Here is a 16,569-nt window from a genome sequence, read left to right as displayed (position 1 = left end):
AGGCTCTGACCACAAGAGGATTGTGGCTCAAGATGATTAAAATTATTGGCCTACTGTAGTTGTAAAAATAAATTAAACACTATAAAGGCCGTCCTTAATTTTTAGCCTGCTGCCACCACCTGCAAATATGAAGTAGAAATAGGAAGCAAGCCCCTTTGCCATCCACAAAGTATTCATTTAGGCAGGCACAGGTACATATTTTGCCTGTTTTTTATTATTATAAAAGTAACGAGGTATTATAAAATTCTACACAATAAATTTGCAGAAATAAAACTTCATTCATTAATGCATGCTAACTGAAATTATATATATATCACCTCTGTATTTGTTGGATGGAGGGCATAAACCTCTAAAGTCATTGTCATTAAATGGCTCTGCTATACTGGGACTATCAAAGTGAAGTGTGACTGAAACATCTGCCAGGTTATTTTTTTCATCGGTTTGTTCAGATTTATACTGTATCGTCTGAATTCCGCCATTTCCAATCAATATGATGTCACAGACAGTGTTCTACCTGGAATTTAAACACCATGATGTCATGAACTCTCGATCACCTGGCCATTCACTCTGATCGCTTCACTGGTACGTTTTCTCTTTGTGCTCAATAACTCAAGACAGCCAAGCCAGGTTTCAGTCTTGTCTGAGTATATTATATATTATATATATTATGTGTATATTATATCTGTTATGGTGTAAAACTGACTAAAACCTTATTTATTTATTTTTTTTTTTAGCAATTTTTTAACAGTGGGTCGTTAAATCTTAGGACTGTGCTAAATCAATTTTCAGTAAGAATGTAGATTTATTTTTATCATTTTAAAAACAAACTACCAGATTACTACAGCTGAAACTAGGCGTATTCTTTATGAGAGAACATGAACTGAATTTTTTGGGTGGTGGTGTTTATCTTTTTTGTCTCAGAGATGTCCGAGTTGTCAGCTGATGGTTCTGCAGGTAATGCACCGGACCCATTAAAACAGGCCCTGTGGCAAGATATACTTTCCATAAGAGGTGAGGTCACTCATCTGAAGCAGTTAAACCAATGCCTGGCCTATTTTGAGAACACGGTGAGGCAGCTGCAGCTGGAGAACAGTCGGCTGCGCAGCATTGAGTCAGCCCTGTTGGAGCATGCACAGGTGGGCAGTAGCTTTCGTCATCTATACATTTAGGACCACCTGCAAACATAGTTTGGAAATACCTTAAAAGAATAAATGCACAATGATACCAAACTTATATTGGATTAGCGGATAACTCACAAAAAAAAGCTCCAACCCTAATCTCACACACAATCTATGTAATGAATGCCTTCGGGTGCCTCTGGCTCAGTATATTGGATCTGAACTTTCCAGGGCCATCTCCATGGCCAGGTCTGAGCACCCTGGGGGTTTACCCAGTGACACAGGGGATGCATAAAACATTCAGAGGTTTACAATTGTAGTTGATTTCATTAGCCAGTCAAATAGTTACCCATAAACAACCCTCAACTCCACAAAACAACTACAACTTCATACTAATTGTATAGGGGAAGGCAAAATGTCATACATGGATTTGTGTATATGGAGCTGCCCCATTTAATGTAAAAGAGGGTACATGGCTGTAGAAATTTAATACCTGCTGCTGTGCATTGATTGAAATGGGCCTAGAAGTGTTTCGTGTAGCATGGGAACAGCTGAAAGACCATCAGTGGCACTGTAGGACGTCTTCATTAATGCATTACCTGTGTTTTCTGTGGCAGGTGGTTGAGCGAGGGCTTCGACTTGCCAGAGAGAGTCGCTATGAGAAAGACAGAGAGATCCTGCAGCTGAGGGAGCAGAACAAGGCTCTTGCCCAAGCTGTGGAGGAACTGCGCCAACAATGCCAACAGAAGCACTCCATCTACCAAGACTACCACAGTCAGTTCAGGGCCAAGGGGCTAACAAAGGACACATCTGTGGACCACAGGCTGGCATCACGGTTCAGAGACAAATGCAAAGCTGAGCCGAGGCCAAACCGTGATGAGGAATGGTTCGCTCTGAAATTTGAGCGAGCAAAGTGTGTGCTGGATCAACTGCTCAAAGACACAGCCAGGTCTACTACTTCATGCAAGATCCATGAAGAACATTAGTGATGCTAAATACACTGAATACACACAGATGCAGCAGAATTTACTCTAGAGGTGGATTCTGGGCCCTAAACGTTTTCAGCTAATTTACTAATCTTAGTTTAGCACGGGCCGTGTTTCTCTGAGGAATCATTAAAGATAAGTGAAGATCTAAAAAGATATCGAATACATTTTCTAAACATTTTTGAACGTTATATAAAAATAATACAGTAACTTTAAAGTTAATGTTTTTTTTTAACTGCTACATAATTCTGTTTTTGTAAAAATGTATTATTAAATATATTTTGTATGCTGATAGTTCTCCTGAGATTAAAGTAATGCCTTGGTAGACTTGTATGCCTTGTATTAAAATAATAAATTAAATTAATTAAATTAAATAATATCTTGCCAATGTAAGTTAAATGTATTAATTAAAATTATTTCAGCTTGGTATTGTTTGTAATTTTATAAAAAATAATCATTAAAAACTGATCAGCCCATTTTGTGAGCTTATGTGGCCTCCTGCTATTCTGCTAAGCTGTTGTCGCTCCTAGATGTTCCCATTTTACAACATCAGCACTAACAGTTGATTGGGGCAGCTCTAGCAGGGCAGAAATCTGACAAGCTGGCCTCATACGACATGCAGAAAGTCACCCAAAGCTCTTCAGGAAGAGACATTTTACTGCATGCGTCTGTTAGAGGGCTGAAACATGAAGACCAGTATGGGACACTCAAATGATCTGTACAGTTCAGAAATGACAGCTGCCTGCACTAAACCTTTTCCACTTGCATGCTGCTTTGATATCAATCCATCTTCTTAATACATCCATTTATTGTGTTGTTGTCCTGTTTGTTAATGTTATGTATGTCATGTAATGTTACTGTCTTGTGTGTGCACTGCTGTGAAGTGTATCTGCTTTCTTTTTGTGGTGCTGTGTAATGTACTGTGTTGCCACATGGACCTGGGGAACATCATCAGATTCTAATTGAAAACATCTTGAATATTTGATGCCACTAATTAGAAGGGCTGTCCACATCCCTCTGCCATGTATTGTTTGTGTACAAAGCATCTGTACATTATACAGCAGCAGTGCTGGTGATCATTTCAGATTTATTTAAAACTGCAGTTTCAAGTGTTTTGGCAGTATAAACAAATATAAGACAATTAATAAAAAGTCTATTGACACCATACCAATAAAATATTAACTTAATACCAATGTCACTGTTGGACAAAAGCTTGTATCTCCATTTCTCTCATGTTTTTGACCTTTTTAAATCATTTGAATCTACAAGATTTTACATAAATAAATATTTTACATTAAATTCCATTCAAAGTTAACTTGTTTTGCCCATTTCCTGTAAAGTTGCCATTTTGGAGATACAAGGTTTTTGTCCGACATTTATTTATTTATCTCTATATATCAGACAGAGACTGTAGTGTAGAGAAAATATTTAAGTGAGTTTTCTTTAATGCACATTTCTGAACAGAACCTTCTGCGCATTGTGTTGCTTCTCTGCAGTGTGCATTTTAAAGTGTACAGCAAGCAAGGGTCTTGATGAAAAGCTTTGCCCACATATGCTACAAACGAACGTACATTTAGGGCTGTAGGTGTCCGGCTGCGATTTCTTCCTGTGCACCAACTTATGTCTTCCAAAAGCACTCGGGTCAGCGAATGACCTTGGGCAGAGAGGACAGGCGTAGGGTCTTGCTCCAGAGTGGACATTGTAGTGGATGTCAAGGTTAAATTTCTTGGCAAAGCTCTTTCCACACTGAGTACATGTGAAGGGCCTCTCTCCGGTGTGCAATCTCAAGTGACAAATAAACGATCTTTTTGTTGTGAGAGTTTTCCCGCAAATATTGCAAATGAACGTACCCCCAATCTGTTTTTCACAGGTCAGAGAAACTGAGTTCCTTTCCGAAAAACGCTTGGCATTGGGAAGCGTGGCAGATAAATTAAAATCGGCTTCCAGATTTAAAGACATTCTGCAGTTGTCTGAGTTTGTTGACTCTGGATGATTCTCTCTGTGCAGCCATGTGGAACTGAGCTGTGCATCAGGTATCAGTAAGCAGGAGACGTCAAACTCGTCCTCCTCTTCTCTTTTAGGCTGTGGAAAATGTTCAGTGCTCTCTGTCTCGTTGTTTTGCTCCAACGCCGCAGGTTCCTGATGATCATCTTCACGGTCTACACTGACATCTGGACTGCATTCTGACTTCTGGAGACCAGCTACAGTCTTCTCCGATTCGGACTTGAGGTCATAAAGAGGGTGGTTCACTGCGGTATCCTCACACACAGGTGTAGGACCAATGTCATCAGATGGTGCTGAGAAAAGAGAATCATTGAGAAAGGCACTTATTCCAAAAATCCAAAAATTCTAATTTAAAGTGTCCGTATGGTACATTTTTCTTATATTTTATATATGTCCACTTACAACGCAAGAGAGCTTTTACTTTACAAAAACAGCAATAATTCATTTTTACATGACCATATTCCTCTCTTTACATTTAAAAAGGTGGCTTCTGTTACTGCACAGTTAAGACAGATTAAGAAACATGAGCTCTGGTCTGACTGGATGTCCAGTATTGTGTCTCATTTAAAAAAAAGCACATTGACCTAAAACAACCCTCAGAACTGCAGTGAATAGGTGGAGATATGTAAATGAATTGGTTCTTGTGACATCAGAGAAACAGTGAGTTCAAAATAGGCTGTTTTCGCAGCTTGGTTTCCATATATGGACTGTACAGACTAAGGGTGTCACCAAAATATACTGAAAATTCAAAAATATTAATATATTAGTTTAACTTATTTGAAGAAAGTGAGGGAAATTCTGTTTTCCATGACAGGGGATCTGTAAAAGTCACACAGATGCTAAAACTGGCATTTGTGAGCTATGTCTAATTTTCAAATATATTTTATACATATTTAAGTTTTTCAAACCTGCAACATAAATAATAATTGATTCTATAAATTCTATAAGAAAACAAAATGAGATACATTTACTGCTTACTGGTGGATTATCCGTGCACTGCATGCACCAGAAAAATACATACAATACACAAGCAAAGTCATACATGAAGAGTGTTATACCCTTTCTTTATTGTTTTTGAAATATTTGGTCAGAAGGTCAAATAAACACTACAGATCATTCAGGCTTTAAAGGGTTAACAAATGGATAAACAGTAAGACATGTTGTTAGCAGCTTGATTACTTTCTGTTGGTGTAATGCTTGCTCTGGTAGTGTGCTTTGTAGTATTTGGAAGGTTTACGGTTTATAACATTAGCTGGAATATTCACTGCAACCCACTTGTTAATATCTGAAAACTAATAAAAGGCTTTGTTGTGTTTGCTGCGATATGTGCAATTGTCTATTGGAGGATTTGTAAAGATCTGGGTTCTCTCTTAACTGATAGTGTATAAACACTACAGTGGCCCAAAGCAGTGACTTACTGTGTTTCCTATAAGGCTACATGTAAAGAATCCCAGCTAACCCCAACCCCTTCAACTATGTTCTTTTGAGGTTATTATGAAGCCAGCCTCAGACAGCCCATGCACCTCTCTGAATGCATGCCCCATAGTCCTACAGCCCTCTTCCCCGGTACACCTGTAGCTACAAAACAACACTGGAATATCTGGTGGGGACTATCCTATTCATTTATCAAGCTTTGCTTTGAAATGTGAAGACACTCGTTATGGAGACTAAATTTCTTCACTTTTGTGTATAATATTTCACTGTGATTTTGTAATGTAATCATTTTCACATTCAGCTTTAATGTTAACATTTCTGTGTGCTTTTTTGCCTACAATTCCAACATCTGGTATAGGGCTGGGCGATATATCATAGATGTAAATGTATTCTAAACAATTTTATACAAGAAAATTAACATATTTTACCATATTACAAAAATGACCATATTGGGAAAATCACATCTGCTACGCAGGTTACCACCAATGTATGAATTAAATAAAATTTATTTTTAAAAAAAGAACATGTATGGGTCATTTGTGTGGAAATGGTGTGACACTCAACCGAGTACAGTCTTGTGCAAATTATGCCTTACAAACATTGCAATTAAAGATCACCATTATATATAAAGAGTTTTCTTTTTGTCACATTGCCCAGCCCTAATCTGGTGTATACTCCATCTCTAGATCCTGCCCTAATACCATGTTTATCACGTATAAGACCTCTGGCCAAAATAAGGCAAGAGGGATTTAAAACAGAAAGAAAAAAACTACTTGAAAAGTACTCGAGTACCCATGCACATCCCTAGCACTTTCATAGACAGTGGTATGAGTTTATCAAGCTCATTGTTACCATCCAGCTGTTCATCTTCTCCTTGGCCAATGGATCTGTCCATCACCTCTGCTTTAGCTCCTACTAGCACAGGGCTCCATTTCTGCAGCATGACACACTAGGGACAAAACAAACAATTTATTAGTGAAAAAACTTTCACTAATGTTTCACTTCTGCTGCCTGCCTAATGTCTTTTTAATGGCCAACAGACGTCACTGTATTTAAGTGCATTAGAATCTAACAACCCTCTGACAGGTCTTCTTCCTCTCCTGCACTTCAAGTCCTCCCTCATTGTTTCTCATTCAACAAATGAAATGTGAGCAACTGGTACTACTTGTTCACTTCTTATTAAGATGGTCAGTCATAGCAGAGAGTCAGCTGCCATCGACTGTACACACGTTGTTCAGACAATGCTGCTGGCTGAAAGAACGCTGGCTGCTAGCTCAAACAGGATGGTCACAAAAAAATGGAATCAAAATAATCTTTCGATTTCTTTTTCACATCAACATGACGTTTAAAAACCGGTCTGCTGCTGAGCCAATGAGCACTTGTAGTTTATATTACATTTATTTCTAGATGGAGTTCTCCTCCACCCGTATATGTAAAACACTTACCCACTGCCCTCTTTTACATGCTGCAGATTCAGTCTCTGAGTTTCCAGCCATTTTCTTGGAGTCTGCAGAATGGAAACGATCATGTGATAAATGACTGCTTGGTTATTATCTGTCCAAAAATGAACATAACTACAAAACTAGAGACATTAAAGAGTGACTGCAACAGATATCAATCAAATTTAAGATTTAACGTGAAGGATTTTGATACAGCATATTCATTGTACTGCTGGAGGAACAGAACAGTAGCTAAAACAGCTGCATTTTATTACTTTTACTGCATTTATAACCATACAGAAACACATACTTACATACATAAGTACAGTTCTCTATAATACTGACCCGGGTGGGTGTAGTCTAGATGTAGCCATCACATGATCCAACAATCCAAAAATCTGTGCGTCTCACAATTACCACAGGCAGAGCTGCTGCCTCCTTGTGTTGAAATGCAGTCCAGACAAGAGGTAACTTAACCAACTGAAAAATGAAACTAATCATTAAATATCCAGGCATACCTTCTTATTATTTAATTCAGCTACTCGATATCATCCTACAGTCACGACACCCAATGGCAAGCATCTGTTAAAGGGCTATAAGACCCCCTACGACTGGGCTGTGGAGCAGTGGAACTGTGTTCTCTGAGGTAATGGAGCTCCATTCAAAGCTGACTTTACTGATGCCTGTGCGTCTGAATGCAGTCAAATCCTCACAGCAGTGATCCAACGCCTAGTGTAAAGCCTACCCATCAGACAGGGTATTTACTTACTCCTTACTGACCCTTGATTTCAGAAGAACCACTGCATGGACAGATGTCTGATCTGTTAGACACACAGTGTGTATGTCAGGCTCCACTGCTGTCAGCCAAGACCAGAAAGCTGAGGCTGCAGTGGGCACAGGCAGGACAGGTGAAGAACTCTGGATTCTCCAGTAAAGATCTCACACTCTTTTAAGCAAAATCCTGATGGTCTACAAAGTCACAGGAAACCTCCTCAGGGCCTCCTGAGGGCCTCCATTAACCAGATCAGGAATGTTAGATTAGGGCTGTAGTTAAAGCCCTATGTAGGGTGGTTGACCACCAGGGACTGGAACGGGGAGCCCCTATGTTACAGAAATCCTACAGTGGAGCTTTAGCCCTCCCGGGGCCAGTACTGAAGAGAGAGAGGTCCACAGACTAATGCACAGAGAAACAAGAGCCATCTATCCCTAAATAGAGGTTCATATGCTTATATATATATATATATATATATACACACACACACACACACACACACACACACACAGATGTCCAAACGTTAGTAGACACCTGCACCTGCCACATTTCTTCTGAAATCAGTAGTCTGTCCCTCTCTCCTGCAGTAACAGCCTCTTCTCCTCTGGGGAGGCTGCACGCCAGATGTTGGGGCATTGCTGTGAGGAGGTGAAGTGGTGGCTAACCTACTAACCGTTTGTCAGTTCCCTGTCGATGGGAGCTTCGTCCGTCTCGGTCTTCTTCTCTGGTTGTGTATCAGGAGGAGGTTGCTGCTCCATGTTGTACAGCTTCTGCTTTAAATCTTGGTTCTCCCTTTGGCTTCTCCTGATTTCCATCTGTAAGGACTGAACCCAGCTGTCGGCCAGGGCGCAGATGTCCGACACTGCTGATCTCATCAGCGCGTCCAGAATGGCCGTGAGCTGAACGTGAAAGTGAGACTCCGCCATGTTTCTGAGGTGCACTGCCTTCTCTATATCACCACAATCCACATTTAACAGCCTCTCCTCTTAGATCTGCCCTTTAGCGGCGGGTAGCTTTCTGAACCAGCTTCAGTCAACACGATTAACCCTCGGCGAGGAAGGCTGTGCTCCAATAGGCGCATCTGTGCTCTAAATAGAACGCCTAGCTAGTGAGTAGAATCTGATGTCTATTTAAGCACCTAGTGTAAAAGTCGTGTTTACTAACATTCATTCGTTTTAATTTAATTTAATTTAGTTGTTTTCACTTAGACACAGAAATACATTTAAAAACTATATTGTTGTTGATTCAATGCTTCTAACCGGATAAAAGTGTAACTTAATCTTTATTTTTTTTCGTTTTTTTTTTGTCTGTATAACATAGTATGTCTGTATAACTACAGGTCGGGGAAGAGGGGGGGGATAAATAAATACATTAATTAAAATGTATTATTTAAAAAGTCAGTTAAAACTTATAATAATATATAATATAATAATATATAATATATATACAAATATATAACAATTAATATTTTTAAAGTAAGCAAAAAATAATACAGATAGGATAAACAAAAATCGTACAGTATTACCAAACCTTTTACTTAAAACATCCACATTTAGAGCAGGGTTTTCACAGCTTTCCGATGACAAAGGGAAAGACAAGGACGTTTTTGCCTCTTACACTGTATGCTTTACTTTGCCAGAAAATAATTAGATTACATTAAAACTATTTTTTATTTATTCACATAATTGTAAAAACGAATAAAAGCCTTCAGGTCCTCGGAAGGGAATAAAGTGTACTACTTTTGTGTACTAGCTCGGAAGTACGACGTGACGAAAAGCAATAAGCAGAGTGTAAGCATTAAGTGAGCACAGTTTTGATCCAGCTTTAAGGAGCATCAGTAGTGTATAACTATTTGTTCGTGTCTGAATGAGAGTAAAACCATTAAAAGGTTTTTAGACTTAAGTGTTCAAGTGTTGCTGATAAATATACAAAATACAGCTGGTTTAAATAGTGGTTTCAATTGTATTTTTTTTTATATAATTCTTATTAGTTTTTAATTTACTCAGTGTGTTTGGCTGACACGCCCTCAACTCGAAAAGTTCTGGTGAAGACTAGAAGGCAGCACTAAGAGTGCACAGAACACAAAAGCACCGATTGGGACACAGCCTTCTCTCTCTCTCGCAGTGTTCTTCGTCTCTCACTCACTCCTTCTTGATTGTGAGGTGGGCGCCACCTGCTGGCCGCTCGCAGAAACGGCAGAAGACGCTGCAAACACCATATACAAACACCAAACACTATATGATGCATTTTATAGATTTTAAAACTGTGCTCACAGCCGATTTTTAACCTTGATCCAGTAATGATTTTCAGTTTAATAATAAAACCCATCAACAATTTCTTAATAGTTTCACTAAAATAATCGTGGTTAATAATTGTAGCTAATATTTGACTGATTAAAATTCGTACAGACCAAAGCCTATTTATTTTTTTTGTCTGTATAACATAGTATGTCTGTATAATTACAGGTCGGGGAAGAGGGGGGGATAAATAAATACATTAATTAAAATGTATTATTTAAAAAGCTAATATTTGACTGATTAAAATTCGTACAGACCAAAGCCTATTTTTTTTTACCTATTAGGAAGCCAGATGCTGTCTGAGGCTGCGTCCCAAACCACACACTACCACACTGAGTAGTGTGTTAAAATCGTGCACACTGCTAGAAGTGCGTTCATTAATGTAGTGAGTAAAGTAGTTGTTTGAGACGCAGGCTGTGAGGAGTGAAACCAAGTAACCATACAGAGAGTTATTGGGCAAGACGATTAACATTTAACGTTTGCATACCTGTGTAACATGGTCTAACATGTCTGTCATATTTGTTATAATGTTGAAGTAATGAAGGCTTTGATTTAATAACCAGGAGGAAACCCTTAACATTTAAAACAGGTGTGTGGCTGCCAAAGACCAGAGACAGGCTATTGCAGTTCACTTCAGATGATGTTTAATTTACCTTTAAGGGCAACGACTGTTAAACACTTTACAATTCCTCTACTGAAAACAACAAAATACAGGATCGAGGCTGGAACCAAGACCATGGCTGTCTCAGACCAACACCAAACCCCACCAAATCTTCAGGCAAACAGTACACAGGGCCTGTACAGCATTAAGTAGCTGGCTGTTGGGTTTTATTGCTGAGGCAAGAAAAAAAGGACCAGACTAAAATCAGAACATTGTGTTTTGGGAAATGTAGTCACTAATAGGTTTGATGACTGTACATTAGTTCAGTGATACTGGTCATATTTGAGGTGAAACTGCTCCTGTGATTCCAGCGGTCTGATGCTTATTGATGTTTCACTGATAGAAGCCCCCCTCATTGGTCGGTGGAGCAGTGGAGTTGTGTTCTCTGGAGCGGCAGACCTTCATCCAGTACTTTTGGGCAGAGCTGGCCCTTGTCAAAGTTGCTCAGATCCCTAGGTAAAATGTTATTCACCTCAAGCCGGGGTTTTAATGTTATGGCTCATCGGTCTACACAGTTAAATCAGAATATTGTGATATACCACCCCTGGTTCGGAATGAACTCAGCCTCCATCTGTTTCTCTGCAGACGTTGTTAGCTTCTTTCTTCACCCTGTTCTTCAATAGTCAGGACCCTACAGGACCACCACAAAGCAGGTGTTATTTGGGTGGTGGGTCATTCTCAGCACTGCAGTGACTCTGACATGGTAGCAGTGTGTTAGTAGTGTGTGTTGCGCTGGTAGAGTGGATCAGACACAGCAGTGCTGCTGGAGTGTTTAAACACTGTCTCCACTCACTGTCCACTCTATTAGACACCCCTAACTAGTTGGTCCACCTTGTAGATGTAAAGTCAGAGACAGAAGCTCATCTGTTGCTGCTCAGTTTGTGTTGGTCATCCTCTGGTCCATCATCAGCGATCACAGCATGCTGCCCACAGGACGCTGTCTACTGGATATTTCTGGTTGGTGGACTGTTCTCTGTCCAGCAGTGACGCTGAGGTCTGATCCACGCGTACCAGCGCAACACACACTAACACACCACCACCACATCAGTGTCAGTGCAGTGCTAATCCAAATAACACCTGCTCTGTGGCAGTCCTGTGGGGTCCTGACTATTGGAGAACAGGGTGAAAGGAGGCTAACACAGTATGCAGAAAATCAGACGTACTACAGTCTGTAATCATAGAACTACAAAGTGCTCCTATGAGGTAAGTGGAGCTGATGTAATGGATCAAATTCAGGGGTGGTTATAATACTTTGATATGACTGTTAATATGTAGGCAGTCTTTCTATATGTGCATAGCAAAAGGTCTTTATAGTAGAAAGTCTAAAATCTACTTGAACTCTCAGTTCTGAGAGCTACACATGCATTCGCTGATGTTTCTTAAGACTGCTGGGGTCTGCGAATGACTTTGGGCAGAGCGTGCAGACATAGGGCTTTGCGCCAGTGTGGATGTTCTGGTGGATTTTTAAGTTGTGCTTCAAAACGAAACTCTTCCCACACCACGTACACGTGTAGGGCCTTTCGCCCGTGTGCATGGTGAGGTGGTACGAAAGCCCTTGTTTGGTTGAAAGGCTCTTCCCGCAGATATTACAAATGAACTGACATTTGGGAGTGTGGCTGCTCTGCTGTAGTTCTCGGCTGTGCATCCGCTTGTGTCTTCCAAAAGGGCTCGGATCGGCGAAGGACTTTGGGCAGAGCGTGCAGACGTAGGGCTTTGCTCCTGTGTGGATGTTCTGGTGGATTTGGAGGTTACTTCGATTAACAAACCTCTTCCCACATTGCGCACACGCATACGGCCTCTCCCCAGTATGCATCGTAAAATGGACCGTAAGAGAATACTTTGAGGAAAGACTTTTCCCGCATATATTACAAATATATCTTGGGCCTTTCTGTTTCCTGCTGTTGGAGGGGTCGGCATCTCCGTCTGCTAGATCAGAACATTCAGCGTTCAGGAGATGTGTAGAAGACGCGTCAGCATTTTCCTCCAGTGCTGCGAACGTGCTGCAATCGGAGGGGGTGGATTCCGAGTGATTAGGTAAAAGTGTGGAGCTCAGCTCCAGGTCAGTTGGCATGAAGTGCGAAGTGTAAAACTGATCCTGCTCTTCATCTTCTCTCTCCAGATCCTCCTCCTCCTGTTCCATTTTTCGTAAGAAGAGGTGGTGGCCATGTTGCGTGCTGTGATCTTCTGTCTCACCCTGTTCCTCCACAGCCAAACAGTCCTGAGTGTCGTCTTCACCGTCTCTGCTGTCTTCTCCATTGTGCTCTGCCTCTGCGTTCTGCATCTCAGGCTCAGAGTTTCTCTCACATTCAGTCTTGAGTCCTGAAAACTGACTGTCTGCTTCGGGGTCTGTGTAATCAGTACTGTGAAGTCCGTCACTGCATGCTGCTGCAAAGAAAGTGGTACAAAAAATTATAATATTACTAAATAATAATAATAATAATAATACTTAATAAACTGAAATCAGATATTCAGATAGTATACAATGGCATAGCTTTATGCTATACTACATGGCTCTACAAGCAATCGCAGAGCCATAAACCAGCCAATCAGAGCAGAGCTCATCACTTCTGTTCACAAGTACACCATAATAGGTGTGTTTTCATTCTAAGGCAAAATAACAGGGTTGTAAATAGGCACATCTGAGTTTTTATCACCCCAAGCAAAGCCACTTACTTTCTATTCTCACATCAAAATAACAACTCAGAAGAATCTGCGTTTGTATCCTACCGATGCCAAAAACATCCTGTTGTCATGTTTTTGAAGCAACTGAAAACCGCAGGTCATCAAAAGTGATCAACAATATCAGCCAACCAACATTTAGCATTCATTAGCTGGACTCTACAATGTAACCTCAGTTGTCTGCCAACTAATTTGAGTTGAGTACAGACTGGAGAATTTGTAACGTTTGTGCATCAGGATCTGAGCCATCTTAGGTCATCAATTTTGTCCACTGTCAAACATTATCATCAAAAACAATAAGACAGTTAGTAAAATAAGAAAGTTGGTAAAATTTTTTGGTAAAAAAATAAAATGAATACTGATTGATGGGGAAAAATGCAGTTATAAACTAATCTTACCATACGGTCTGTGCTGTCTTCTACCAGTAACAGATATCTCCATCTCTTCCTCTTTTAGTCCTGGTAGGGCAGAGATCCGCCGCTGCTGGACCGCACAAATAGATAAAGACTTATGTAGAAAAATCTGAAGTGATTTAGCAATACACCTGACATAAACCTTACTGAATATTTTGTTTTTCATATTTCTTCAGTAGAGTGCCTTTATTAACACTGTTTGAAAAAGAACATGACGAGCCGAATGAATGCAAAAGGAATTAATGTCACTCACCCACTGACCTCCTCTAGGACCTGTAGGTTCAGTCTCAGTGTTCAATGTTTTTTTCACACACTCTGCTAAAAAAAAATAATAATAAAAATCAGACACGAAGAAATACACTTTAATTAAGAACTAAATGCACTGATTAAAATGTAAGCCAAGGAAACAAAGTAATAAGCTGTTTCTAGAGTGCTGATATTGTGGTAGTGATGGACAAATTATATGGATTTCCTGATAGTGGCATTCTTGTTGGCCTGTGTTTCAGCAACAATGTATTAATGCAATTTACATCAGATGTAAGACAAAATAAGTATTGTGACACTGAGTATGTTGTGAGTGTTGTAAGTGATGTTAGGACTGCACCATATAATGTTTTGGCATCACCATCACAATGTAGGCTTGCACAGTTGTCAGACTGCAGATTTATGCCGTCATGTAAGGCAAATTCAATTAACGCTACAACCTTTTTGCCTCTGGATGCAAAAAGAAAATTCACACTACTCCCATTTTCCATGACATATCCTGCAGAGGTATGTTTATATGCCTAATTTATTTTATTTTATTTCAATCTTTAATAAACAGAAGAATATCGAGACATGTTGGATCACTGGCTTATGTTAAAATCTAGAGGAAATTATTGAATCTTTAATCATGCCAAAAAAATGAAACTGAAAAATGAACTATTGCACTGTCAATTTCCAATATCATGCAGCCCTATGTCATGTGTTATTATTAATATGAATTTTTTGCTCTGGCTTTTAATGTCTATGTTGTATATGTAAAGCAACCCTGGATTGTGAAAGGCACGATATAAATTAAACTAATTATGATGCAAGTTTTGAAATGTAATATTTCAGTACGTACATGCTAAATACCAAGCTGGAGAAATGTTTGTAGAAACGTACGGACCAGAACCAACACATCCATGTGTATACAACGACTAGTCTCCTCTGCTTCAGTGAAGTGCAGTGTGCATTTATTTTAGCTCCAAAAGCTCCAAAGCTCCAGACTCCTGCTCACTCCACATTTCTTCTGTAATCAAGTGTGTTTGTTCCTTTGCTCTTCTGAAAGGCTTTTACACTAGATTCTGGAACACTGCTGTGAGGATCTGATTGCAATTAGCCACAGGAGCATTAGTGAGTTCAGGGGCTGATGTTGGATGACTAGCTCTGGATCACAATGTCACTCAGTCTAAAGGTACTGGAAGAAGGCAGCTCCATACTGGTAATGCTTTCCTCAGGAGATTATGCAAGCTGTGTGTGTGTGTGTGTACAGGTGTATAATCTAGACCTCGTTAACTAATTAGTGATGGTGTCTGAATACTTTTGGACATAAAGTGTACATGCAGGCAGCTAATAAACAGGCCCGTGTGAACCTAGGAGAGTCCCTTCACAGACCACCGACCTTGTGCTTTTTTCAGACCCTCGTTAGCGCCTGGTTCTGGCAGTTTGGCGTGTGTGTCCAGATGTCCCACCCCCTCTGCCTGTGTCCTGCGTGTGTTGTGGGAGCTTTGGGACAGGGTTTGCTCCATGATGTGCAGCCTGCGCCTCAGCTCGTGGTTCTCGGTCCTGCTGGCTGTTATCTCGCGCTGCAGAGCGGCGCTCCAGCGGACCGCCAGCGCGCACACGTCCTTTAGCAGCGCGTCCACCAGAGCCCTCAGCTCCACATCAAAACCCGAGCAGCCCATCACACCCAGCGCCTCCATCACAGGCTGCAGGAGGACCTGTTTGTACGAGTCAGACAGATAGTCAGGACACTGCTGTAGTCTCCGCCTCCGTGGCTGAAGGAGTTATTCCGGTGTTACACCGTAAACTGCCCCCCCACACACAGCCGAACCTCTGCCGCCTGCTGCAGCGACCGAGCTCCTGCTGCACACACAGCTACATTAATAACTGCTGTGGTTTCTGAAAATTCATTTTGAAAGTAACATATAAAACAGTTTAGCTGTTAAGCCACCGTTTCTTCATCTCAGAAATGATTTCTATGAAAAAACGATTAATGCTAACGAAAACATGAAATGTAAAAAAAAAATATGTACAAATGTATGTGTTGCGATAATAACCATTATATTAATATCATATTATTATTATTATTATTATTGCAGACAACATTTAATAATATATTGTTAATTATTAACGTGGATATTACAACGAATATATAATAACATTATGACAAAGATTGATATATATAAATCATTCCTGTTCACTACATCTTGAATATAGAAATAGGTCGTTTAACTTAATAGGGGTTCCCACTGGCAAGTCAAGCCAAGTCAAGAGGCTCTGTCGTTTCGTCTGTGTACTCCTGCACATGTGGTGCAATAGACAAAACTACAGTGTGCAATCAAACGTGCAAACATAGAGCAAGAAACAAGCCAACTAACTGTTAAAGTGTTCAGTGTCCTGCTCCCTCGCTCTTTGGGCTGAGGTGTTTTTCGGAGACTCGGCTCAGTCCAGCCGATTCAGCTGTGTGTCGCTTTAACAGTCAAAAGTTGCTCCCGATGTCCGCAGTGCGCATGCGCCGTG

General features: G+C 40.3%; 2 protein-coding genes across 5 annotated transcripts; both read right to left on the bottom strand.

The window, feature by feature from the left end:
* Positions 1-3,171: 3,171 nt before the first annotated feature.
* Positions 3,172-8,802, bottom strand: LOC140556294 (uncharacterized). The gene is made up of 4 exons (XM_072680037.1): positions 8,427-8,802; positions 6,988-7,049; positions 6,395-6,491; positions 3,172-4,401 (listed from the first exon to the last, which is right to left on the bottom strand). Exons 1-4 carry the CDS (start codon positions 8,677-8,679, stop codon positions 3,548-3,550), a joined length of 1,266 nt encoding a protein of 421 aa, XP_072536138.1. The 5' UTR covers positions 8,680-8,802; the 3' UTR covers positions 3,172-3,547.
* Positions 8,803-10,671: 1,869 nt separating this feature from the next.
* LOC140556293 (uncharacterized) lies at positions 10,672-16,513 on the bottom strand. 4 transcript variants are annotated; one of them, XM_072680032.1, is made up of 5 exons: positions 16,428-16,513; positions 15,449-15,767; positions 14,057-14,121; positions 13,789-13,873; positions 10,672-13,096 (listed from the first exon to the last, which is right to left on the bottom strand). In XM_072680032.1, the coding sequence occupies exons 2-5, from the start codon at positions 15,747-15,749 to the stop codon at positions 12,066-12,068; spliced, it is 1,482 nt and encodes a 493-aa protein (XP_072536133.1). In that variant the 5' UTR covers positions 15,750-15,767; positions 16,428-16,513; the 3' UTR covers positions 10,672-12,065. The 4 variants fall into 4 exon arrangements, with proteins under 4 accessions (XP_072536133.1, XP_072536137.1, XP_072536136.1 ...); XM_072680036.1 differs by having other exon boundaries at positions 10,672-13,093; XM_072680035.1 differs by having other exon boundaries at positions 13,789-13,870.
* Positions 16,514-16,569: the final 56 nt, after the last annotated feature.

Source organism: Salminus brasiliensis, chromosome 5, assembly GCF_030463535.1.
Source record: "Salminus brasiliensis chromosome 5, fSalBra1.hap2, whole genome shotgun sequence".
NCBI lineage: Eukaryota > Metazoa > Chordata > Actinopteri > Characiformes > Bryconidae > Salminus > Salminus brasiliensis.
This window is presented reverse-complemented; position numbering and strand designations above follow the sequence as displayed.